We start from the raw sequence: 27146 nt of genomic DNA, 5'->3' as shown, positions 1-27146 counted from the left end.
AACACAAACTATTTTTTGAAGCTCTTCTTTGTGGGCCAAGTGTTTGTCTGAATTCTTCGCAGCTCTGATTTGAAAGTTCCAACAGTCTGTCTCTGGTGTCAGACTTCTACCTGAAACCATGTGGCACTAGTGCCTCCACAGTTGTATCAGTCCTTCTCAAGGTCAAGCTGCATTCCTATGTGCTGCTCCAGTCTTGCATAAATACTAATTTATGGATTGTGTGTTGGGGGTGGAAGGAGAGAACTTTACAGATGCTCTCCCTCTGCCCTTCTGATCTGTAGTTGTATCACTTATCTAAACTGCTTTGTTAATTAGAGACTGATTTCCTGGTCACTGTAACCAGCACCATAGCAGCTGTGCATTTCTGTCCCCCCCTCCACCCAACACCACAATAACCAGAGCCAGTCCAGGTTGCCTGCAAGGATAAATACCCTCTGCTCCTTCTATATGTGTTTCAGCAGCAATAACTCAGGCCAGCAGTACAAATCCTGCACGTTAGGGCAGCAACCTTCGCTTTCCTCTGCAAAGTAAAGCATGGTAAGAAGCTGGTATTGGTTGTTTATTAAGCAAAAGAAATGGAGTGTGAGGACTTAGCAGTGACACTCCCATCTTTAACATCCCTTCTTCATCCTGTGCTTAAAAAAAAAGGCACCTTAAATTTCTGCATGACTTTATGGGGGCTAGTTATGAAATCATGGATAACATGTTCCAAGAGCATGGATAATTCTAACATGGTCATAACTTTTGCTGCAATACCTGTAGGGAGGAATTTTATCACTGTGTCCTGGTTTTGTAGCATCAGATGATCAGATTGAATATCCAGCATCCTTTCTGTTTGTGGTTATGCATGGACAGACTCATTCAATCAGCTGCATGAATGAGCACTTGCGGATTTTATAAGCCACAATGGCCAAATTATGATAATTAGACATCTTGTCTATTTTGTTATACTGGCTGCTGAGAAGTAATGAGGTTAAAGGAATACTGTCAGGCTGATGAAGGAACAAAACTGACTTACCTAAAAGCCATCATCACTCTCCTGTATATAGAGTCACAGAATTGTTTTGGTTGGAAATGACCTTTAAGATCATCATGTCCAACCATTATCTAACTCTACCAAGTCTGGTGCTAAACTGTGAACCTTAGCACGACATAAACACATCTTTTAAACGCCTCCTGGAATGGTGATTCAACCATCGGAACCTATTCCAGTGTTTGATAACCTCCTAATATCCAGTATAAACCTCCCATAGCACAACTTGAAGACATCTCTGCTTATCCTTTCACTTGTTATTTGGGAGAAGACAGCAATCCCCACCTTGCTGCAAACTCCTTTTAGGTAGTTGTAGACAGAAGGTCTCCCCTCAGCCTTCTTTTCTCCAGACTGAACAAGCCCAGTTACATCAGCTACTCTTCAGAAAACCTGTTCTCCAGACCCTTCACCAGCTTCATTGCCCTTCTCTGGATCTATATATCTGAATACCAGGGGTTTTGGATGTTCTTTTTATACACGTTTAGTTTAATGACATTTAGAGGCAAATAGAATAGGCAGAATGGTGCAAATGTGTGGTATAGAAGCCACATGAGCTTATTTCTCAGAGTTGCTCTCCTTTAAATGTAAATAATATAAAACTAATTTTATACAAAGGGTCTCCTGTAGTGGTTCCAGAACCACATCATCTCTCATTCCGCTGGCTATGAAAGACATAAATCTAATGTTACAGAAAACTGAGAGCAGTAGAGAAATGGATGTCTTTGTCAGGGTATTGCTTCTTATGATGACATTTATGTTAATGGTTGGACTTGATCTTAAAGGGGTCTTCCAACCAAAATGCTTCTGTGATTCTGTCAATGTCTTTTGTATGTGCACCCATGTAAGATTAGTTTCCTGTCAAGAAAAGTAATTGTGTTTACATGGTTGAGAATGTGATGCTTGTAATTGGAAGTGTTTTCAAAAAAACAACAGAAAACCCAACCAAAACCCAAAAAAACCTAAACAACAAAACCCCAATTGATTAACCCCCAAATCAGATAAATTAGCTCAGCTGTTAAAATCAAGCCTGTGTTTATAAAGAATGTGTAGCAATAGCAGAGGACAGTAAGCCAGTGTGCTGAAGTCTGATTTTTGAGGAACTCATTCAACTGGAACATGTGATCTGATCTTTACATGAATATTCCTTAGCTTCTCTTTCCTCTTACGTGCTTTTTCAACTGTTATATTTAGTTCTTTGCATGCCCACGGGCTTTTGTCTGAAAGTCTGATATTAATTTCACATCTGTTAAGTGGTTTCATCAAAGTATGCTATGAGGTCTTTTCCCTTTGCAGAAAAATAAAATGCTGGGGGAGGAAAACTTCTTTTACTCACCACTTTCAAGCTGTGTTTGGGAGGAAACAACTATTAACAAATAGTTTCTTTTGCAGAGGCAGGCTTCATAGTAGAGCAGCTGACCTTAGATTATCTCCCTGCAAACTAACTTCTTCTTTCTCCTTTCCTGTTGTCACTTGCACATCCAAAGGGGTGGGTTTCAACTTGTGTTTTTATGACTGACTGTAAGAGGTGGTCATGGGTGTCACATCCTGTCACTAAAGTGTCTGCAGAAGAAAGTAAGTCCACTCTCTGCAAATGTAAGTTTGTTCCTTTGCAGCTCACAGGTCTTATATAAAATTGTCCCAGTTCTATTAAGTTGGGGGGAAAAGACTGAAGAACATATGACAGCTAAATAACTTCTTTCTCCCTGTGCCTCCAACTATTGTCACCTTGGCTGCCCAGAGCCCTGTCCAACATGACCCGGAATGTTTCCAGGGATTTGACCACCTCCATCTTTGGGATTTAGAGAAACAAAACATGGGTGATTATGAGGGCAGTTATTTCAAACTGAGACTAAGTCAGTTCCAGTATCTTCCTATAGATGCTCATAACTGTTCGTAATTCGTTATTAACTGCAGGTATTGAGTACTTTCTAACCTCTAAATTCAGTTTTGCAGTAGCAAAATTAATGCTTTTCTTGGTGATATGTATGAATGCATAAAATAATTAAGAGGGGTTCTTGAAGTACATGTAGAAGCATCTGCTTTTGTTGTTTGTAGGGTACTAAATCATCTCTGTGTCACTTAAAGTGCTTTTGCCTATGCTGTCCCATATGCCTTGCAGTCAAGCAGGCAATAAGTTGCATCTAAAAGCAACACACTTCAGCTAGAAGAGGCAACCAGCAGGCAATCTGGAAGTTCAAAGCCAGAATTCAGCAGAAACCATCATTTGGCTCCTTTCAGTACAGATGAAAGCCTTACATCTCATTACTGTTTATGAATACCAGCAACTAGCTGTGGAGCCTACACTTGCAGGCTTAAAATAGTATCTCTGCAATGCAAACTTGGCATGAGGAGCTGACAAGTTTATTTGGTATTACCTTTATCTGGTTTTTTTTCAGGAAAACAAATGGCTTCTTAATGCTCTATGTGAACTATGATACCATATGAAGATATGATACCATAATAATCACCGAGACCACAAAACATGAAACACTTTTCCACATGGCACGTACCACACTTTGTATCCCAAATAGATTGTTGGAAAAGGGAGAGAAAAGTTTAAGTGAAACCAGCTGCTAGCAAGTATCTGGTGCTGGTGGCTACTGTGGAACGAAGGAGCCATGTGAGGAGATAAACATTAGTTTGGATTTTAGGTTACAGTTGATTTTTTTTCTTTATCTTGTTTTAGAATATTTTCACTCACAGAGTTTTAGCTTTTTGTGGAGTATTGTGCCCAAAATGTATAAGAATTTACTTCCTATATGCTGGTTGACAGCCAGCTGAGTATGAGACAGCAGTGTGTCCAGGTAGCCAAAAAGGCCAACAGCATCCTGGCTTGGACCAGCAGTAGTGTGGCCAGCAGGACTAAGGCAGGGATCATGCCCCTGTACTCAGCACTGGTGAGACCACACCTCAAATACTGGGTTCAGTTTTGGACCCCTCACTTGCAGAAGGCGAGTGAGGTGCTAGAACATGTCCAGAGAAGGGCAATGAAGCTGGTAAAGGGCCTAGATCACAAACCTTATGAGGAGCAACTGAGGGAACTGGAGTTGTTCAACCTTCAGAAAAGAAGATGAGCAGAGATGTTCTCACTCTCTACAACTCACTGAAAGGAGTTTGAAGTGAGTGGGGGGTCAATCTCTTCTCTCAAGTAGCAATTGACAGGACAAGAGGAAATGTCCTCAAGGTGTACCAGGGAAGGTTAAGGTTGGACACGAGGAACAATTTCTTCATGGCAAGGAATGTCAGGCCCTGTAACAGGGTGCCCACTGCAGTGGTGGAATCACCATTTCTGTAGGAATTGGGAAAAAAAGCACAGATGTGGTGCTAAGGGGACATATTCTAGTGGTGATTGGGCAATGTTAACAGTTGTCTTTGATCTTGGAGGTATTTTCCAACCTTTGTGATTCGGTGATACAGAAATTCCACAGCACTTGCTTTTAGTGCTGTGTGTTTTAGTGATTGTAGAATTATCCTCAAAAGTTGCTCATGTAAGTGAAGAATTTAGAAGCATGAGCAAATAATGTCTCACAAAATCAGACCACAACAAAGAAATGTGATTACTTGTCTGGGTTATTAGGATTTTTTTCCTCTTTAATCACAGTGCTTTTATGGCAAAATTTTACCTCACAGAAACATTTGCTCTATGTTTTATGAAAGTTAAAGCCACCAGATAACAAGCTATTCCAAAACCGAGTTTTTCTAAAGCACTGCCTTAGCAAATGAATATCTTACAGGGCTATAGCACATGGTCAGAGATTAAAATGGATATTTTTCTACATTTTTCTCCAGTGTGCATTTTGTATTAATCAGTCCTGGCAATGGGAACCAGGTCTCAGGGTGATCTCCAAGCCTGGAAGTGTTCAAAACAATGCCAAGTGTTCACCTCAAGCAACGCTACAGACTTGGGGAAGTGTGGCTAGAGAGCTGTCTGGCAGAAAGGGACCTGGGGTGTCCCTGGGGGTTCTAATGGACAGGCAACTGAATATGAGCAAGCAGTGTGTCCAGGTGGCCACTAAAGCCAAAGGCATCCTGGCTTGTACCAGAAATGCTGTGTCCAGCAGAAGTAGGGAGGTGATTGTCCCCTTGTACTCAGCTCTGGTGAGGCTACACCTCGAGTATTGTGTCCAGTTTTGGGCACCTCAGTACAGAAGAGATGTAGAGGTACTGCAGCGAGTGCAGAGGAAGGCAGTGAAGCTGCTGAAGGGCCTGAAGAATAAATGTTGTGAGGAGCAACTGAGGGAGCTGGGGATGGTTAGTTTGGAAAAGAGGAGGCTGAGGAGAGACCTCATTGCTGTCTACAGCCACCTGAAAGGACATAGTAGAGAGGCTGGTGCTGGTCTCTTCTCACAGGTAATTAAGTGATAGAACAAGAGGGAATGGCCTCAAGCTACGACTGGGTATGTTTAGACTGGGCATTAGGAAAAAATTTATTCGCAGCAAGAGTGGTCAGGCCTTGGAATGTGCTGCCCAGGGAGGTGGTTGAGTCACCAACCCTGGATGTGTTTAAAGGTTGTTAGGATGTGGTGCTTGGGGATATGGTTTAGAGGTAAACCTTGTAGAGTAGGGTTATTGGTTGGACTTGGTGATCCTGAGGGTCTTTTCCAACCTGAATGTTTCTGTGATTCTGTGAAAGCCAGGTTGCACGGAGCCTTGAGCAACGTGGTCTAATAGTAGGTATCCCTGCCCATAGCAGAGGGTTGAAACTAAATTATATTTAAGGTCCTTTTCAACCCAAACCTTTCTATGATTCTATGATCTGCTTTGTAGTTGTAACACATTTATTCACTGTCACTAATATCTAGGCCTCGATGCAGTATTTCTTTTTACCAGGTCTGTGGTGTGCTATTTTGTGGTCCTTTGTATAGTGTGAGGGGGTAAGTACTTAAACAGCTGGATAGCTACATCCTTGCAGCACAGGACACTTGAACATACAATGATCTTTTAATTGCCCTGAACTACAGGTAATACAGCACGTGTGTTGTGTCATGGAAAGGACTTTTTTTTTAATACCTACAATCATAATTTTTGCTCCAGAAACAGTGTTGTGAAAGACCTTAAGGCTCCTTTTTAGGGTTGCCCTTTGGTGGTTTTATTTTGGAGGGAGAGGTGTTGAAAGCGATTTCAAAAGAAAAGGCATGCTGGGGAGATAAACAGCTCGGTGTTTCAGAGTGGTGCAGGAAGTGAATAGATGGTGTTGCTTGTGGGAAGCTCATAGAAGTAATTAGTGATAAGAGTGAGGAAGGAGGAAATCTGGTTGGCAGCTGCTGTGCATTCAGCAGTGCCTCTGACCTCGGCCTGTAGGTGCTTAGAAGCTGCTGGGGAACGTTTGCTGCCAGAGCTGCTGGATTTACCTCAGGTCCCTTTAAAGATTTGGTAAAATCTACTGAAAGCCTTCTGGGTGTAACTTGTCATTGTGTGTCTAAAAGCCCTCCATCCCATATTCAGGCATCACTTCCTACATGTGATATAAATTGGTGATGGATTGGAACACTCGTGCTTGCATTTTTTTAGATGCCTAATAAGAATCATAGAATCACAGAATAGTTTTGTTTTGGAAGGGACATTTCCAGGGCATCTAGTCCAACCTCCTGCAGTCAGCAGGGACATTTTCAACTAGCTTAGGTTGCTCAGAGCCCTGTCCAACCTGATCTAGAACGTTTACAGTGATGGGGCATTTGCCACTTCTGGGCAACATGGATCAGTGTCTCAACATCCTCATTGTCAAAAGTGTCTTCTATCAAATCTAAATCTCCCCTCTTTCAGTCTGATACCTTGTCCTGTAGCAACAGGCCCTGCTGACAAGATTGTCCCCATCTGTCTTCTAGGCCCCCTTAAGTAGTGAAAGGCTGCAATATGGTCTCCCCACAACCTTCTCTTCTCCAGGTTGAACAACCCTGACTCTCAGCCTGTCCTCACGGCAGAGGTGCTCCAGCCCATGGAACATTTCAGTTACCTCCTCTGGATCTGCTCCAACAGGTCTATGTCTCTCCTGTGCTGAGGACCCCAGAGCTGGACACAGCACTGCAGATGGGATCTCAGCAGAGTGGAGCAGAGGGGCAAAATCTCCTCCCTGGACCTGCTGGCCATGCTGCTTTGGATGCATCTAAGTATACAGTTGGTTTCTGGACTGTAAGCACACATCACTAGCTTATGTCCAGCCTCTTGTTCACCAGCACCCCCAAGTCCTTCTCCACAGGGCTGCTCTCCATCCCTTCACTTCCCAGTCTGGACTGATAGCAGGAGTTGTCCCAAAGGGTACTAGCAGCAGTCTCCTGTTGGTCTGCTACAGGGTAGGAATTTTATCCTCCTTGCAAGCACTTCCTTCTCCTGCTGTGGGACAACATAAGAGTTGGCAAAAGTTGGCTGGATTCCAGAGCCTAGGAGATTGGTTGGCAGGAAAGTACAAGGCAGGATTTAGTCTTATTTGGATAAAAGGGATAACTGATGGTGTATGGGGCGTGTTTCACCTTGCTAAATATCAGAATTCTCTTGCCACACCTGTGAAGTGATAACTTAATCCTTGATTGCTTCTCACGGAGCTGCAGGCCATAGTCTCTGGAAGAATGTTTTGTCAGCCAGAAATAATGTACAGCATTACCAACCCCAGTTACAACACCTATTCCAGCCACCTAACTTCTGACTTAATCGGTGGCTGGATGCTTTTACACTGTAGCTTCTGCCTTGTAGCTTCTGCAGTTGATACCACCAGTCATACTTCCCTTCTAATGCCTGTTACTGATTGAGATTTTTTTTTTCCCCAGCATGAATAAATTACCCACACTAATGTACAAGCCCTTAAGCAACTACCCAGTTTGGTTTTGGAGGTGATGGGTGTTGGCACAAGTGTTTAGTGGAAGAAATTTTTGTACACAGAAATCAATAAACATCACTGGAACACAAAGGGGGGAATAAAAGCTTATTCAAAACTACTTTCCCCATGCAGTATTAAATACTCGAGGATTATCTCTTTTCCCCAATGAGAGCTTTCAGTTAGAACACAGTGGGCATGAGAGACCTGCAGTGCTTTGAAAATGTTCTGTAGTGTGTTGACTTAAGAATAGTTCACACACTATTTCCTATGCTTAAAAATGGCCATGGTGATTTGCTGAGGTGGGAGGGAGAAGAACAGACAAAGGAGACGTCCAAGTACATCATGCAGACAAAAGATGAATTTAGCCAATTTCAGGGCACAGAGGAATGCTACAGTGAATCAGTAGTACTTATTTAGGAAGAAATAGTTGGGCTTTTCACATAATCCCAGCATGGTGGAGTTTGAAAGAGACCTCTGGAAGTCATCCAGTCCAATCCCTTTGCTGAAGCAGGATCACTCAGAGCAGCTTGCCCAGGACCATGTTTAGGCAAGTTTGAAATCTCTCCAGAGAAGACTACCCTACAGCCTTTCTGGGAAGGCTGGTCCGGTGCTCCATCACCCCAAAAGGAAAGAAGTTTTTCCTTATGTTTAGATGTACTTCCTGTGTTCCAGTTTGTGCCTGTTACCCCTTTTCCTGTTGATGGGCACCACCGAAAAGAGTCTGGCCTCGTCGTCTTGGTCTCTGCCTTTTAGCTATTGATCAGCACTGAGAAGATCCCCTCTTGGTCTTTTCTTCTCTAGGCTAAGGAACCATTGGATTCTCAGGCTTTCCTTTGTAAGAAAGGAGAAAAATATCCCCAAATACCAAAAAAACTGGTATTTTGCAGACGGAAAGAAATGGAAAAGTTGAATCTTCAAGCAATGTTTTACTCCTGCAGCTAGGGACTTTTGTACCTTTAAGCTTGTGCTTTGTAGCTGTTACATACAGCTGCACCTTGGCTTTATTGTGTGCATTGTGTGCTCACAAACGTGTTTCCTTTTCATTCCAAAGATGGGAGGGGGGGTTGTCTTTAGAACAAGTTCTTAATGCAGATCTGCATGCTTTCATGCAATTCTAGGATCAAGCCACTGTCTATTTCTGCCTAGAGCACTTTGACATTTTTTTCAGCAGTCTGGAGCCATTAGCAAGGCATATAGGGGACATGGGAGCAAAGCTGTCATGGTGAAGGCTTGCCTGTAATTTTCATAATATGCTGTATTTTCACTTTGCTTCTCAGCAAACAGGTCAATTATAGCTTATTTCCCATCCTCATGCTGGGAAAAGAACAGCTGATTTGAATGATGCACTGAGGATAATGTTTTCTTTTCTAGGTCAGGCAGAAGAGCAGCTTGGTGCAAAGACATGTCCCCCTGAAAAGCACTAGTCAGAGGGGCTAGGGAAGGATCTAGGCTGCTTGGCTTAACTTTTTCTGGTCTTAGATCCTTTGGGTAAAGATTTTGGTCAAGAGGGGTGATTCTGCCCCTTTACTCTACTCTTGTGAGGCCCCACATGCTGTGCTGTGTACAGCCCTGAGGTCCTCAGCACAGGAAAGACATGAACCTCTTAAAAGAGGGTCCAGAGGAGATCATGGAAATGATCAGAGGGCAGGAACAGATCTCTGCTAGGAGAACAGGCTGAGAGAGTTGGGGTTGTTCAACCTGGAGAAAAAAAGGCTCTGGGGAGACCTACTTCTAGCCTTACCATAATAAAGGGGGGCTACTAGGAAGATTGGTATAGTGCAGTTCTAGTGCTCCCATCATAAGAAGGACATTGAACTGCTGGAGAGAGTCCAGAGAATGGCTACAAGGATGATTGAAGGGCTGGAGCACCTCTGCTATGAGGACAGGCTACGGGAGCTGGGGTTGTTCAACCTAGAGAAGACCTTATAGCTGCCTTCCAATACCTGAAGGGATACTACAGGAAGGCTGGAGAGGGACTTTTCGAAAGGGTGTCTAGCAACAAGACAAGGGGAAATGGTTTTAAGCTGAGGGAGAGTAGGTTTAGACTGGATTTTAGGAAGAAGTTCTTCAGTATGAGGGTGGTGAGACTCTGCAATAGGTTGCCCAGGGAGGTTGTGGATGCCTTCTCCCTTCGGGTGTTCAAGGCCAGGTTGGATGAGGCCTTCAGCAACTAAATATACCTGAGAGGTGTCCCTGCCCATGGCAGGGGCTATGGAGTAAATGATCTCTGAAGTCCCTTCCAACCTAAACCATTCTGTGATGCTGTGATTTTATTTTCTCATGACAATTACTCTAGTAGTAAGATTTCAGTCTTGGGAGGTCATTATAGTTTGGAAAAATAAAACAGAATCTAAGTTCTCCTTTCTGTAGTGGGGATATGGTGAGGGTGAGGGAAGCAATTCTTTCTCAATATCGTTGGTGGCAGAACTGTAATCTTGCACCTGCTCAACTGTTAGAGTGAATTTGCATAAATAAAGTGCTGGGGAAAAAGGCTTGAAATCGTGAAGAAAAAGTGATGTATCAGTGTATGTCAAAATGCTTCACATTTCTGCTACATATGGGAACATCAAAGTGGATATTAGAATCATAGAATCTTTATGTCTGAGAAGACCTTTAAGCTCATCGTGTCCAACAGTTAACCCAGGGCCGCCAGGTCACCACTCAACTATGTCTCTCAGCATCACATTTACACAGCTTTTAAATCCCTCTAGGGATGGTGACAGGGATATTGATTGCTGCCTGTTTTCTTATCTTCACCTTATCAGTGGAGTTTGCTAAAATGGGTTGGAGGAATATATGCAGTATTGAAAGTGTTGACAGGGGGAGAGAAGCTTTGTAGTCTCTGCTTTTGGGAAAGACAGACACACCTTTCAGTTTTGAGAGAGATCAAACACTAATTTTACTATGGCTGAACATTTGAGGCTTCTAATATATGTCAAGATTGGGTTTTTTGGCAGTGCTCTTTTTGAGATGCCTGTGTCTTGACAAGCTGCCCCTCTCAGATTCATTTTTTACTAGAGTGTTTCAGCTGCGTTGTGCTGTTCTTTTGCCTCCCAGGCTCCTTGCATGCCAATGGGAGGTTTGAGTCGAGAGTAGGTAGATGTTGTGCAACAGCCTCTGGCTTATCACTGTGATCATGAAAGGTGTATCTGCTGAAGTAAGAAAATTCAGGAAGTTAGTGAACCATGGAGGCAAGACAAATAACTTTTATGCTAATTACCAATCCTGCTTGCCTACAGCTCTTCTTCCTCCTCCCCATACATGGCAGACTACTGTCATTTGTGGTATCCAGTGTGTGTGTAGTTTTAAATGCCACTTGAGTCCCTAATTTGAAGTTGGATCGAAAACTGGCCATGAGTAGACTTACCATACGAAAAAAACACTTTGCTTGGCAGCTGTCTCGTTCTGGAGGCACCAAAAATGATTCTGAAGTATAAAGCGTTGCACTGTGTGTGTGTGCCCAGAACTGCCCCTTGAAATAGCTGCCCCAACGTTCACAAAGTAACTGGAAACTATATCCAATGAAAGTCTCAGCCTTGTAACAGCCTTTCCAGAGAGAGGAGGATGTCACTCTTCACTTGAAGACAAGGTGGATTTGTGGAAACTACAAGTGAAGGAGGTAGTTTGACATTATTTAGAGCACCAAGCTGGAAGATATGTCCTGACTTGCAGTCTTTGTGTTTAACATAAAATTGTGTGGACAGTCATGAATGACTCTAAGTTCTTTGGGGATGTGGTCTTTAGAGCAGAAAATGTTTTAAAACTTCTTTATGGTCTCGGTAGTTGAGTGGAAGAAGAGTAAATTGGGACTTCGCAACTGCTCAAAGGTATTTAAACATGGGAGAGACATCTCTTCTACATGTGGTGTTTAGAGGGAGTTAGGTCATATTTAAAAGGAATAGAAAATGCTACCAAAATGTTTAGGATGCTCTCAGTGAATCATGTGTTTCTCTGGCTTGAAGAGTCCTCACAGTAATTGCTGTAACTTGGAGTGATGGCCTTCCTAACAAGAGGGTGAAGAGCTTGTGGACTTCTCTGGATGCTTGGAGCCTCCATGACTGCAGATCTTTTCATACTCCTGCAAAGGCTCTTTGCTGATTGGCATCAACTGTTATTTCTTCACCCTCCTTGTTTGAAGCAGAGAGGTACTGTAGTGGATTCTATTGTTGTCAGGGGGTATAGGTTGTACACATTTGTGTGTAAATATAACTGAGGCCATGGAAAAAAATTAGCTCTTCTCCAAAATTATTCTGGATGATTTCTATGTGTTTATGGGGAAGACAAGCTGATTTAAGGCAGGGGCCTTAATGAGTTGATGAATTGGATGATGGGCTTGAGATTCATCTGAAAGAGTTCTTAAAATACTCTTTCATAGGCGAAAAAATTTTGTTTCATTCCCAGGTGTTCATAAAGGAATTCTCTCTCCCCGCCACCCTCCTCTCCCACCTTTATTTTCTACTTCCAGCTGCCAGCAGAATCTCAGAAATTTCCGCGTATGTCAGCGTGTTTTGTGTCAGAAGTGAGGGAGTGCTGACAGCTCTCAAACCCCACACTATGCAAGTGAGCGGTGGGGGGCCTGGGGAGCTTGTCTGGAGCAGTTTCTGTTGGTGAAGGAGACACTGGCATTGGTTTGGCTTGTTTCCAACTTTTCTCCTTTTGCTGAGCCTGTAAGAAAAAACAGCTTGAAAGAAGGACTTGCAGTAAGTCTTGAGATCATTTTGAAGTGAGAATAGTGAGAGAAATCTTGCAAAAACACTGCTCTAGTTTGCTCTAGCTGACTGAAAACAGACAGAAAATGTCATTGTAATATGGTTAACCATGAGCCAGCAATGTACCTTCGTGAACAAGAACGCCAATGGTTTCCAGGGTTTCAGAAGAGTGTGTCAAGGAAGGTTCTCCTCCCCTCTGTGGTGCCCTTGTAAGGCCACATCTGGAGTACTGTGTCCAGATGCTTTCTGGATCCAGAGGAGGCCACAGAAAAATGGTCTGCAACACTTCTGCTGTGAGGACAGGCTGAGAGAGTTGGGGTTGTTTCCCTGGAGAAGGCTGTTGGGAGAACTTATTGTGGGTTTTTGGTACTTTCAGGGCCCTGTAAGGGGCCAATACAAAAGCTGGGGACAAGATTTTTAGCAGAGTCTGTTGGGACAGGACAAGGGGTGATGGTTTTAGTCTAAAAGAGGGGAGGTTCAGGCTAGGTATAAGAAAAATTTTTTTACATTGAGGGTGGTGAGAACTGGCATAGCTTGCCTAGAGAGGTGGTAGATTCCCCATCCCTGGAACCATTCCAGGTCAGGTTGGACAGGGCTCTCAGCAACCTGCTCTAGTTGAAGATGTCCCTGTTTACTGTGGGATGGTTGGACTAGATGACCTTGAAAGGTCCCTTCCAACCCAGACCATTCTATGATTTTATGATAAATCATAGGGCTTTTTATTCTTCCCTCCTAAGGTTGTTAAAAAGTAGCTCCATCAGGCTTTATTAAAAATACTGAATTTCACAATAGAGGTTTGGGTACTAGCTGTTCCCCAAACATTCTCTAAAGCACAATGGTGTCCTGACATCTAAGTGTTTACAAACAAAAGAATAAAGTTGTAATCCCCTTTGTCATAACACAAGCTTTATGGGATACATGCACTACTTGAATGTGGTCAGGACTAAGCAGATTATTGTGCTAACAATACAGAAAATTGAGCTCTAAGTAAAAAATCACCCCAAACCCACAGAGCTGGTGTTCAGCCCAAGGTCTTGTTTTTTTGGAGGCTTTTTTTTTTTTTTTTAGGTTTGTTTCGAGTGAGCTGGCAGAAATTAGTTTTGTCAGTAGAAACTAAGTAACCACCAACTATGCATGGAATGCCTTGGAGCACTGAAGGAATTTTCCAAGTAACAGTGATTACTTTTGTTCCTTTTGGCTACACAAGTTTAGGCTACGTGTGATTTTTCACTTTTTTTTTTTTTTAATGAATTTGGGGATTTTGTTTTAAAGAGACTGTTCCTGCTTGCAGGAACACTGTAGCATAAATAGGGTGGCATGGTTTTTACCTGAAGAGCTCAGTATGTCTGTGGAGGTAAAATCAAGACTCTCTGAGAACAATGTTAATTGGAGGATATTATCCAGAAACCGGAGTCTGGTACAGCTCAGCATTTTGACACCTCTTGGTCTACACATAAAATTGGAGAAAATACAAATTTAAACTCAACAACCTTAAGTATTTTATCTCGTGGAATATTGTGGGAAAATGGATTTCTAAGATCATAGGATGATCAAACTTGAGTTAGTTAACATTTTCTCTCATTGGCTGCCTAGCAGCAGCAAAATGTATTGCAAGTTGGATCTGTCTGATTTGTGGAAAGGAAACAGCTTCCATATTAATTCTACTATTTCTTACCAGTTGTCATACTGTTATCTTTCAATTATGTCTGTGCTAGTAAAAAAATTAATCTCGGCCTACATTTTATTTCACCATTGTCTGGCTTTCTTTTATGCCAGGAAAGAAACTCTGCAGATGAAAATTAAACAGTAAAGCTCAGTGTCTTTTCTGATTCTTTACTGGCTCTTCCAAACACCTTATTCTGAATTCTTTCACACAGAAAAAAAACCAAAACAGTTAAAGGACCTGCTTCAGAAAGATAGCTGGGATCCCAGGTTTCAAAGAAATGCAAGGTATTTTGAGGGTTTTCACCACTGAGGGTGGTGAAAAACTGGCACAGGTTGCCCAGAGAGGTGATGGGTACCTCATCCTTGGAAACATTCTATTCTATTCTATTCTATTCTATTCTATTCTATTCTATTCTATTCTATTCTATTCTATTCTATTCTATTCTATTCTATTCTATTCTATGAAATTAAGTTGAAACACTGTGCAGAAACCACGAATGAAATTGAGTGTTACAGCTCAAGGTTTTTCATACAGGTACTATTTGGGGCATACTTAACCAGAGAAAGGAAACAAAGAAAGATATTTGGGGACAACTAATGCTGCCCAGTGTAGCATTAATTATGTGATTCCAGGTAGTAGCTGATGTATGATGCAGTTATGAGTTTGTGTCACAGCTCAGCATAGTTATTGTGTTGTTTTTATCTGAAACAAATTAATGAAATCACAGAATGAGATTGGAAGGGACCTCTGGAGCTCATTTTTCCTCTAGGTGTGACACTGGACTTATTTTCCTTTGACTTCATGCTAAGACTAGGTCTGGGGCTGCTTATCCTGTTGTGTTGATCTTCCCATGTACGCTGAGCAAGAGTAAAGGCATAGTTACAACACAGTAAATTACTGTGACACATGATGCCAATTTTACTTTTGATAAAACGTGTGAATGTAAATAGATTTAGCAAAATAACTTTGCCAGCAGCATAAAGATGTGGTCTGAGAGAGCAATCTCAGGGAGACACTTATACCTTTTCTACTGTTAAACCCCAAGTAGTTTTTCCCCATCACACTTATTTTTCTAGTTACATTTTTAGCTACTTTATGAAGTTTATGCTGAGCAGTTCCTGCCAAAGGGCATAAACCAGCAGTAATTATGTTGTAATCTGATATGCTTGGTTTTGCAGTGGTTATGGAAGATTGAAAGTGGAAAGCAATAAGGTCTTCTGTTGAGACTCTGCTAATTCATAGCTGTTGTTGAAATTGTTCCCTCTCCTCTGTTTCTTAGTGACTAAATTCTTATTATATTTTGCTGTTCCAGAAGCTTCTAAAAATGGTAAAGTGTTAGGTTTCCATTCTGTAAACACAGTGTAGATTTGTGCCACTAAGTAGTATCAGCCAATTGTGTAGTTGTGCTAACTGTTGGGATAGGAGGGCAAGGGGAAAGTGTAGGGTCCTGCACCTGGGGAGGAATAATCCCCTTCACCAGCACAGGTTAGGGGTTGACCTACTGGAAAGCAGCTGCCCAGGGAAGGAACTGGAAGTGCTGGTAGACAAGAAGTTCCCCATGGGCCAGCAATGTGCCCTTGAGGCCAAGAAGGCCAGTGGTCTCCTGGGGTGCATTAAGAAGAGTGTGGCCAGCAAGGCCACACACAAGACCTCCACCAAGGGGGAGGTTCTCCTCCCCCTATGCTCTGCCCTAGTGAGGTCATATGTGGAGTATTGGGTCCAGCTCTGGGCTCCTCAGTTCAAGAGAGCTGAGGAAGTACTGGAGAGAGTCCAGCAGAGGCTGCAAAAATGCTGAGGGGACTGGAGCATCTCTCTGATGAGGAAAGGCTGAGACTCCTGGGGCTGTTTAGCCTGAGAAGCCTTAGAAGAGAAGAGTCCATGTTTATCAACCTCTAAAGGGCAGATGTCAGGAGGATGGAGCCAGTCTCTTTCCATTGGTGCCCAGTGATGGGACAAGGGATAACAGGTGCAAACTGGAACATGGGAGGTTCCATCTGAACATACAGAAAAAATTATTTCCTATGAGGGTGCTGGAGCACTGGACCAGGCTGCTCAAAGATATTGTTGAGTTTCCTTCTCTGGAGAGATTCCAAACCTGCCTGGACACAATCCTGGGCAACCCACTCTGGGTGATCCAGCTTTAGCAAGGGTTTTGACTAGGTGATCTCCAGAGGACCCTTCCAACCCCTATAATTCTGTGATTCTGCATAAAAAAACCAAAGTTTATCAGGGATGTGGCAAGGTATTTAGCTTCCAAATCAAACAGTGTGCACTGTGGGAACTTCTTTCACTGCACTAATTAACTCCAAAATGGGATGAATTAGTTATTTGAATTGTGACTCTGTGATTCAGTGAAATGTTCTTTTTCAAAAGGTAAAAAATGTCTGGCTTGTCTGATCATGTCCTACAGTCTCCATATCTCTTTCCCCCTGCTTTCTGACTTGCCACCTCCTACCTTTCTCCTCTCATTTGCTTCATCTGCCCAGTTCTGATTTAGGCAAGAAGCAGGATGTGCTGTGAGTGATACAGAGGATGTGCTGATTTGCCAGCTGGCTGCTGTCTTTGAGCTGTTGGGTCAGCCAGACAGAATGGATAAAGTCTGAGCTAGGTTTGCCTCTCCCCAATAATGTTTCATCTGTACTCATGTGCTGCAGTATTTTCCCCATGAGGTTCGCCAGATCTCAGATACTCTTTATGTCACTGTACCTTCCCTCTCCTTTTGAACCTGGAAAGCCAGAATGAAAACCAGTCTGAGATATAACTAAAATATCACCAATAGCTGGGGCTGAGCAGAGAAGTTTTATTGTGCTTGAATCTATCATTTAATTATTGAAGGTTCTATTATTTTGTAAATAACAGGAGCAGTAGTGGTGTTGGACCTATGATGATGGTACCAGCTGGTAATTGCTCTGGCTTTAACTGGTGGTCAAATTTTGCCTGAGGTCTGTGAAACCAGTAGCATGAGGGCAAATGTGTCTTGGTCAAGAAGCTTATACCTTGTAGGAGCTAGTTTAAAAATAAATGGGCTGCATATCTGTATTCTCTCTTGAAACAGCATATGCATTCAGTTGGCTGCAACAACTGAAGTATTAGTCAATGTAGGGAGTTATTTTAGAGTACTGTTGTTCTCCTTTTTTAATTTTAGAAACCCTGAATATATTAGATTCCCACTAATTCAATTAAACATAGAGTTGAAAAAAGATAAGGGAGTCTGTGAAGGAAAGTCCTGTCAGTCTGGATTCAAGTGAAAATATGCAGCTGAAAACAGCACAGTGGTATCCTTCAGTAGCTAAAATGTAAGTTTTCCCTTCCTGTCCTGGACCTTTTTGCTGGGTTTGAGTTGGATGTGAATTATTGTCTGTCAGCTGAGGAACAATATCAAGCCCTGTTTGTATCTCTGAAATGGCAGCATCCCTGGTGGGGAACCACTGGATTTGCATTGAGTGGATGCTTCGAGAGTCCTGCAGTGATCATTTTGCTGTGTGCTCCTTTTCACTCTGCTTTGCAGACACCGGTTTGGACATGGATTTTGGCATGAGCAGTTTCCAGGTGACAGATGTACACAAGGTACTAAACCAGAGGAGATTTAGACTGGATCTAAGAAGGAAATTGTTTACACTGAGGGAGGTGGAACATAGGTTGCCCAGAGAGGTGGTAGATGCCCCATCCCTGGAAGCATTCCAGCTCAGGTCAGACAGGTCTCTGAGCAACCTGCTCTAATCAAACCTGTCCCTGCTCATTGCAGGGAAGTTGGGCTAGATGACCTCTAAAACATTCTATGATTCTACATCTTTTCAGCTTTAGAACTACTTGTAATTCTTTACAATTTGTTACAATTACAAGTTGTCAATATTGGGATCCTTGCAGGTTTTTTTGTTAACGCCATCCTTAACCATAGAATATGCTCTTTGCACACATTGCTGTGATCTATGATTTGCTGTAGGAGATACTGCCCTGTTTTGTACATGATGTTACTTGGTATTTTCCTTTTCATCACCTTTGAGGTGGGTGTACCATCTTGGGCATTGAGCTTCCTTCATGGAATGAGAGGCCCAAAACTGAACCCAGTATTTGAGCTGTGGTCTCACCAGCGCTCATAACTGGGGGACAATTCCTGCTCCAGTCCTACTCGCCACACTATTGCAGATACACACTTATTTCTGCTTAGTTTGTAGCCACAAAGATGATCCCAGGGCTGGAACACCTCTGCTGTGAGGATAGGCTGAGGGAGGTGGGGTTGTTCAGCCTGGAGAAGAGATGACTCTGGGGGGACCTTACAGCCACCTTCCAGTACCTGAAGGGATCCCACAGGAAGACTGGAGAGGGACTTTTCGTAAGGGTGTCTAGTAATAAGACATAGAAAAATAGTTTTAAGCTGAGGGAGAGTAGGTTTAGACTGGATCGTAGGAAGAAGTTCTTCAGTATGAGGGTGGTGAGACTCTGCAATAGGTTGTCCAGGGAGGCTGTGGATGCCTTCTCCCTCTGGGTGTTCAAGGCCGAGTTGGGTGAGGCCTTTAGCAGCCGAGTCTAGATGAGAGGCATCCCTGCCCTTGGCAAGGGAGGTTGGAGTAGCTGATCTCTGAAGTCCCTTCTGACCTAAGCCATACTGTGATTCCCCTGGGATTTCAAGTCAGGCTGCCCATCTTTTCATGTTTTTCTGGGCCTGGCTATCGCAGCGCACAGCTGCAGCACTAAGGATTCTTATGTGTGCAGCTCAATGCTGCGTAATGCAGTCTGCATCCTTAATGCCTCCCTCAGGGAAACATTTGTCCAATTTATTCTCCTCTTGGTCCAAAGCATACAGAACAAGCTCAGATCAAGTTAACTGTGCTGTATCCTATCTGCTGCATGTTGGGTTTCTTAGATGAAGGGCTTCTGCTTGCTCATGTTTGGATTGAGTGAGGCTGTGAGATGAGGTTTTGTGTGTTTGTGCAGCTCTTCAGAGAATGAGATACTTAGCTTGAGACTTTTAGTCTGAACTAAGATTGATGGTTTACATAGCCTAGCATAATCCATCCTCTTAAAATTGTGTATGTGATAGGACTTCTAAAATCATATCCTTATTGCTGCTTTACTCCAAATAGTCATACATCCTCTTTTGAGGGCTGGAAGAATCAGCTGCAATGTCATAATGTAATCCAGCCGTGGACCTGGGCTGGGAAATATAACATAACTGCTTGCTGGATTGAGAGTACCATCACATCTCTGAGTGCTGAACTTCTCTTTATTTCACAACAACAGTTATTTTCCTGTAGGAATAAGCCTGTCTTTTAAACAGGAGCACCCCTAAAAGTCACTTAGCAGTTTCCAAGTAAAGTCCTTCAGCAAAATGCTCGACTAGCATTTAAGAGCACAGAAAGCCAACAAAACGCTCTTGTGTCTCTCTCAGAGTAATCCAAACAGACTGTCTGGTGTGTTCTGTGTCTAGACCAAAGCCCTAGTGAAGGAGATTCCTTCAATACACCTCCATATCTGTGACCCATCCAGGAGCACCATCGACAGTTGAGAGTCTGCACCAAGTGTTCTGTCAAGGACCTTGGGAGAGCTTTTATCCAAATGTATCCAGGTGGCAGGAGGAAAAGTGGTCATGTTGTTATTGCTCACTGGAATGAACCTGCAACATCACAGTCATGGGGTAACCTTGATCTAAATAATCACCTTGTGTAGTGGGTCATACCAACTGCTGCTATCCAAAGTCACTGTTGTTCCTGTTATGTCAAACAGATAATGCATTTTAGATCCAAGCCTGAGTAAAAAGAGATGAAGGGCTTGCTTAATAAAAATTATTTCTGAGAGGCAATGCTGAGAAATTACTATTTTTAAGCTTTCTTCTTAACCCATGTGAGCAGCCAGAACTCCGAGAGTAATCTTACGTGGCTCCCATGTTCTTCTACTGCTCTGTCCAAAAGAAATCAGCGATGCTTGTCACAAGACTTTATTTGTTGCTGATGTCAAGTACTTCCTGATTTCATTTGAAAGGGCCAGGCAAAGGAGAATATCACTTCTTCATTGTGTGTTTGCTGTATTTCTCTAGAGTTCAGTCTGTGGGGAGGCTGCATAACCTGCTGTCAGGGCTTTGACCAATGCTGTGCTGTTATTTCAAAGGTCACTCCAGTAATTTTGTACTTGTTGTTTAAAGAAACCACAATAAAAAAAACACAAACAAAACAAATAACAGCCCCCAAAAAACCCAAACAAACTTTTCAGTTCTGCACCTAACAGATTAAAGGAATTGCTGTTCTCTGCTCATTCTTTTGGGAAAATAAATGTTTGCTCTGCTGTCTCAGCAGTTGTGAGAGAACTGAGTTGGGCAAGTCCAAGGGCTGGATTCTTAAATAACTCTCCTGAAGTTCCTGTTCCAGTGGTTTTGGAAATTTTTACTTTGCATGAGTGTTTAAAAGATGCAAAGATATAGTGCTAAAGGACGTCAATAGCACCAGACTTGGTAGAGATAACGGTTGGGCTCACTGATCTTAAAGGTATTTTCCAACCCAAACACTTCTATGATTATGTGACTCTAAAAATCACTAAAACTAAGTGTATTTGTTTTTCTTTTTTTTTTTTTTTTTCCCACCCCAACCCTGTACCAAAACTTTCCTGCTCCTGATGCTTTGGGGACAGTCGGAGCCAGCCAAAGGTAAGGTCTTCTGCTGCACCTTAAATCAGTGTGTGAAAATTGCCATATCACTTACTCACTTTTGGTCTCTGCAAATATTAAAAGCATTTTAAAAAACAGCTCTGCAGTTGATCAGCTGTTGAGGAAGAAACTCAAAGCATCTCCTTGCTGCAGAGGAGTGCCTCTACCGCCTGTGCCAAAAAATGAGTCACAGGAACAAATGAGAACATCCATCCTCAGCATTACAGACTGTGAATGGGAGATGACTTGTTATTTGTGGGCTTTTAAAAGCATTTCCCTGTATTTGTGTTAAAGCAAACTCATTTTGTTGTTAGTGGCATGCAGATATGTACCTCTGTCCTGGAGTATCAGGATTCAGCGTCATCGATGTGCTCATAGAGCAAATGATGTTCTATTAAATGCTTTGAAGGTGTGAGATGTCATAATAATATATTTAATTGCATAATAATTTCAAAGAAAAGAAAAACTTTAATTTCAAACAGGCTGTTGTCTCCTCAGAGGATGTAAAATAACTACTTTTATTTTTTGATTCTGGGACATTAATGTAGTATGGGGGGGGAAAAGCAATATATTTTGAAGAATAGTTATTGAAATGTCATAGATTTTGCTATATGAACATTTTCACAGCATAGGGAGTAAGTTTGGACATACTATTAGTATGGATTTTCAACTCTTGCATGAATTTTCTCCTTATGTTAGTTTAAATACATAAGAAAGGCTTGCTTTATTGCTGCATCACTAAAACAGAACGTGGAAATATAATAACAGATAAAATTAGACTTTCAGAAACAATGAAACAAGGGTTCAAGAGGTGGGCATGAGTGGTTGGCATGGTGTGCTTGCTGTGCCAGTGTGATCTGCATAGAGACATCTCTTCTGAGGAGCAGCTGAGGAAACTGGGGTTGTTCAGCATGGAGAAAAGGAGGCTCAGGGGAGGCCATTTTGCTGCCTCCAACTCTGAAAGGAGATTGGAGTATGGTCAGGGTTGGTCTTTTCTCCTCAGGAGCAAGTGTTAGGACAAGAGGAAACAGCCTCAAGTTGTAGGTTTAGATTGGATGTTAGAAGAAACTTTTTTAGTGAAAGTGTTATCAAACATTCCTGGGGAGGTGATTAAATCACCATCCCAGGAGGGCTTTAAAAGCCACACGGAAGTGATGCTGGGGGGCAGAGTTAGGTAATCATTGGACTCCATGACCTTGAAGGTCTTTTCCAACCAAAATCATTCTGTGATCTGAAATGACACAAACCTCAACTATCTGACAGTGGCAAACATCTAAAGGAGAAAAAACAGCTTTGTTAAGCTTAGAGGAGAAATAAAACAGCCAAAGAGCAACAGAATGCACTTGCCTTTTCGTATGTCCTACAGAATAAATTTTATCCATGTGAATGTAGGTCAGGTATTGCCCTGCTTTTTTTTTTTTCTTCTTTTTTCTTGCAAATACATACGCAGGGGACTTGTTTTTGCAGTTGTCTGTCCCGAAATGGCTTACCAAAGGTCAGCTTTCATGGTGAAAGGTGCCTGTGGACCTTCAAATGGATTTACCACAAAACTGAAACATTTCCATTTAAAAAACTGGTAGTGCTGCTTTCTTGTGATGGTAAAACTCATTTGTTCTGTATTGTTCTTCACAAGTATTAGACTTGGACCATGACTGCTTCTGTTTGTCAGCAGTATATAAATACATACTCCTCTTGCATGGAAAGAGGTTCCTACCCTAAGGCATGGTTTTAATTTATGCAGACAAGAGACATGGAGAGATGGAAGGCACAGACAGCCAGGGGACATCTGTCAGTTTGCAAAACAGAAAGTCTTGTAACAAATGAATTGCATGGATGGGTTTGAAGAGCGAGAAGGAGAGCTCCTTGACATCCACTTGATTGCCACATGGAGAGCTTGGAGTAGGATTCACACAGTAGAAAGGGAGAAATAAAAGCAAGGAAGATGCTTGCATATAGGAAGATGTGGTATTTGTTTAGGCTTCCAACTCATCAAAAATGCCTAATTCTGTGGGAATGTGTTTTATGTTCTAAATGGTCCTGAGGAGCATACTAACCAACATAATACAGCTCTGTCAGAATTTGAATACCATATTTTGTTAGGCCAGAATTCTTATGAGGTATCCTCCTGGTTCTTTTCCTGCAGGTGTTTGCCTACGATCACTGCTTTTGGTCTATGGATGAGTCTGTCAAAGAAAAATATGCAGGTAAGATTTGCTGTAGTTTTGTGCTTGCTGTCTCCAAGTGTGAATGATCTAGTTAAAATGCAGTATTTGCTGAAGGACACAGACCTTCATGTGGCATGAAGTGCCTTCCCCCTATGTGACTGCTTGTTGTCAAAAGAAAGTCTTCAGCCTTTCCTAATTCTCTTTGCTTGTTGTCAAAAGAAAGTCTTCAGTCTTTCCTATTTCTCTTTGCTAAAGATGACCATAACCATAGCAGTGCTGCCAGTTTGCAGCATAGGAAACTGAGAAATATCCCACTACTGAGTTACTCATATCTACATGTTTATTGATGACACCAAGCTGAGTGGTGCTATTGACATACCTGAGAGATGGAATGTCATCCAGAGGGATCTGAACAAGCTGGAGAAGTAGGCCTGTGTGAATCTCATGAGACTCAACAAGGCCAAGTGCAAGATCCTGCACCTATGACAGTGCTACCCATAGTATCAGTCCAGACTTGGGGAATGAATGGGTTGAGGACAGCCTTGCAGAGAAGGATGAAAAGTTGAACATGAACTGGCAGCATGCTCTAGAGAATAGTTTGTGAATAACCCGTACCCAAACTTCCAATTACTGTTGTGAAATTCAGCATTTTTTAATAGAGCCTGGTGTAGCTACCTTTTTGTAACCATGGAGAGAGGAAAATAAACCCTCTTATGATTTGGCAGCTGATTAACTCCAACACTGCAGATGACTTTTAAAGGTCATTTAGTCCAACCCTCTGCAGTGAGAAGGGACATCTTCAACAAGAACAGGTTGCTCAGATCCTCATCTAACCTGAGCTGGGATGTTTCCAGGGGTGAGACATCTACCACCTTTCTAGGGAACTTGTGCCAATGTCTTTCCACCCTCAGTGTAAGCAATTTTTTCCTTATATCCAGTCTGAATCTCCCCTCTTTCAGTTTAAAACCGTCACCACATGTCCTGTCACAGCAGGTCCTGCTAAAAAGTCTGTCCCCATCTTTCTTTTAGGCCATTTTAAGTTACTGGAAGAGCAAAAGAAGGTCTCTTCAGAGCCTTCTCTTCTCTAGGCTGAACAGCTCCAACTCTCTCAGCCTGTCCTCACAGAAGACATGTTCCAGCCTTTGAACTATTTTTTGGTGTCCATGTCTTGTTTAGACTTTAGTTCCTCTGCTTGTAACAAATTCTGAAAATAGAGGGTTTGTTTAAATAGCTAATACTCAAATATAGGAACCATTTCTTCCTTCACTTGGAAAAGAATCCAAAAAGCTGTTCCAACAGACTTAATTCACTTGCAAAAGAAGTGATGTATCCTATATTTTGCTAGTGCTATATCTCCTGCATAGTTTTGTTTCCTTCTCTGCAAAAATTTCCTCATTGTCTAGTGCTCTGCTAATTGCCCTAGATTAAAATCGACCCAGGGCTGCTGAAATGGACAAGTTGTGTATATTTGGAGGTGGTTTCATTTACCAGTAGATTAAATTCTGCAGTTGGAAGTAGATTTTCTGCTGATAATACTTATGACTATGAAGATTGATAGGATGTTGTTTTAAGCACATACAGGTATAGACATAATTACAGCTTCTGAATTTTACAGTAGCATAAATCTGGAGCATGTCTGATGGTCTTGTTCTTGTAAAGTGAACAGATACTGGGTGCTGAATACATGATTTGGGCAATGACAGAAGGAAAACTCTAATTCATAGAATATTAAGGGTTGAAAGAGACCTCTAGAGATCATCTAGTGCAACACCCCAGCCAAAGCAGGATCACCTAGGGCACGCCACACAGGAATGCATCCAGGCAGATTTTGGATGCCTTCAGAGAGTTAGACTCCACAATCTCTCTGGGCAGCCTGGTCCAGTGCTACATCACCCTCACAGTAAAGAAATTTCTCTTCATGTTGAGGTGAAACCTCCTGTGTTCCAGCTTGTACTTGTTGTTCCTTGTCCTCTTACTGTGCACCACCAAAAAGAGACCATCATCTTCATCTTGACACCCACCCCTCAGATATTTATGGAGATTGGAGAGATCCCCTCTCAGCCTTCTCTTCTCAAGACTGAACAACCCCAGTTCTCTCCATCTTTCTTCATAGGAGAGGTGTTCAAGTCCCTTAATTATCCTCATGGCTCTCCATTGGACTGTCTCCAGCAGATCCATGTCTCTCTTGAATTGGGGAGCCCAAAACTGGATTTTTTTTCCCTTTTTTTTTAAATAAAAGTAGTTTAGTTTAATTTAATTTGATTTGAATTTAATTATAAAATTAGGTTTTGCTGGTTCACAGAATCATAGAATGTTAGGAGTTGGAAGAGATCATCAAGTCCAACCTCCCAACCAAAGCAGGATCACCTAGGGCAGGTCACACAGGAACCCATGCAGGTTCCCAACCCAGGCAGGTTTTGAAAGTCTCCAGAGGAGGAGACTGGTTGGTTGCTTCTACAGAGTTACTGAAGGATCCAAATCAAGGGGTGGGCAGAATCAGTTGCTTTGTTACAATGTTGGCTTGTGTGTTTCATTTGTTAGGTCAAGATGTTGTTTTCAAGTGCCTTGGGGAGAATATTCTTCAGAATGCCTTCGAAGGCTACAATGCTTGCATCTTTGCCTATGGGCAAACTGGTAAGTCCCTTATGGATGTGAGTGAGAAAAACTGTTGACACAGAAGGTCAACTCTTCTCACAGCTGTTGTTACACTGCTTTTGGAGACCTGCCTCATAATTTAGATAAATATTTTTATTCTTTGTAACTTCAGATAGGAGGTGGACAAGATGAGAAATGGGAATTTGTTGCTGCTGGCTACCCATATTTCTCACACTGCAGATGGTAATCTTTGGAGTGATCATGGGCATCCTTGAGTTCAGTCCATTGTTGATATTTTCTGCTTCTGCAGTTAGGATAATCTTTAATTATCATTTTTAGTCTAATATGCCAAAATGAGTATGGTCATGCACCTGATTATTCTCATTGTTGTACATATGTGGGTGTTGAGGGGTTGTGTTCTATGACTGCACATACCTGAAAGAGTCTTCTCTGTCAGTTTGAACTAAATTTTCTTTGCTTTTCCTTGTAATCAGTCTTTAGCTAAACTGCATTTTGATTACTTTGCAACAGAAAACTGCACAAATATCTTCTCCTGAAAGGCAATATTTTATCTTTTTTACCTCTTTTTTTTTCTGTTTCCTTCCCACGATCCACACAGTAAGAAACTGTGTTGAATGTACACTAATCATAGATTCAATCATGCAGGATCTGGGAAATCATACACAATGATGGGTACTGCTGACCAGCCTGGATTAATCCCTAGACTTTGCAGTGGACTTTTTGAAAGAGCACAGAAAGAGGAAAATGAAGAGCAGAGTTTCAAAGTGGAAGTATCCTACATGGAGATATACAATGAGAAAGTCAGAGATCTTCTTGACCCAAAAGGGTAAGTGATTTGTGTAATGTGTTGTCATACACTCTTTCTTTCCACAACCTTAATGGATCCCACCTAAGGCATTTGTGTGGGATGGCTTTTGCTTCTTCGTGATTTCAGTGTCCCTTCATTTTAAATCACAATAAGTGGCAAGACTAAAAGCTTGGAGTCAACTCACTCTAATGCTAGCTTTTATCAAGGGACCAAAATGTCCATGTCAGCGTTTTACATGTGGACATAAGGCTTTTCTGTTTGCACATAGTCCTTGTTCTGTGCTTTAGTGTGGTATTTGTAAGAACATCATGTTTGAGATCTGTCAGTGAGAAACTGACTTTCTGTAAATGTTGTCTTAAGCTGGTCATGTGCTTACAAATAATTTTGTTTTTTTTCCAACCAGAAGCCGTCAGTCATTAAAAGTGAGAGAACACAGTGTTTATGGTCCTTATGTGGATGGCCTATCCAAACTAGCTGTTGCTAGCTACAAGGTAAGGATCAATTTTTATGAAAAGCCTAAATACTATCCCTTAAGTAGCACAAATTTAGACTACTCCTAATTGCCATGGCAATAACATGGATTTTAGAGCAAGAGAGATGTAGCATTGTTATATTGAGATCACCAGGGAGAACAAAACTGAGAGCAGAAACTCATCTTCATCCTGTACTGCTCAAGAATTCTGGAAGTAATTCAACTACTT

The 27146-nt window shown here is 42.1% G+C and overlaps 1 protein-coding gene across 1 annotated transcript in view; it reads left to right on the top strand.

Annotated features, from left to right (window-relative positions):
- KIF13B (kinesin family member 13B) overlaps positions 1–27146 on the top strand; it is a 145121-nt gene that overhangs the window by 38022 nt on the left and 79953 nt on the right. The window contains exons 5-9 of the mRNA XM_054383379.1: positions 20841–20856; positions 23000–23060; positions 25563–25655; positions 26283–26463; positions 26849–26936. Coding sequence (XP_054239354.1) covers positions 20841–20856; positions 23000–23060; positions 25563–25655; positions 26283–26463; positions 26849–26936 — 439 coding nt within the window. The remainder of the gene's footprint in view (positions 1–20840; positions 20857–22999; positions 23061–25562; positions 25656–26282; positions 26464–26848; positions 26937–27146) is intronic.

The sequence above is a fragment of the Indicator indicator genome, chromosome 9, assembly GCF_027791375.1.
Source record: "Indicator indicator isolate 239-I01 chromosome 9, UM_Iind_1.1, whole genome shotgun sequence".
Taxonomy (NCBI): Eukaryota; Metazoa; Chordata; class Aves; order Piciformes; family Indicatoridae; genus Indicator; species Indicator indicator.
The sequence above is the reverse complement of the archived record's forward strand: the minus strand, read 5'-3'. Positions and strand labels throughout refer to the sequence as shown.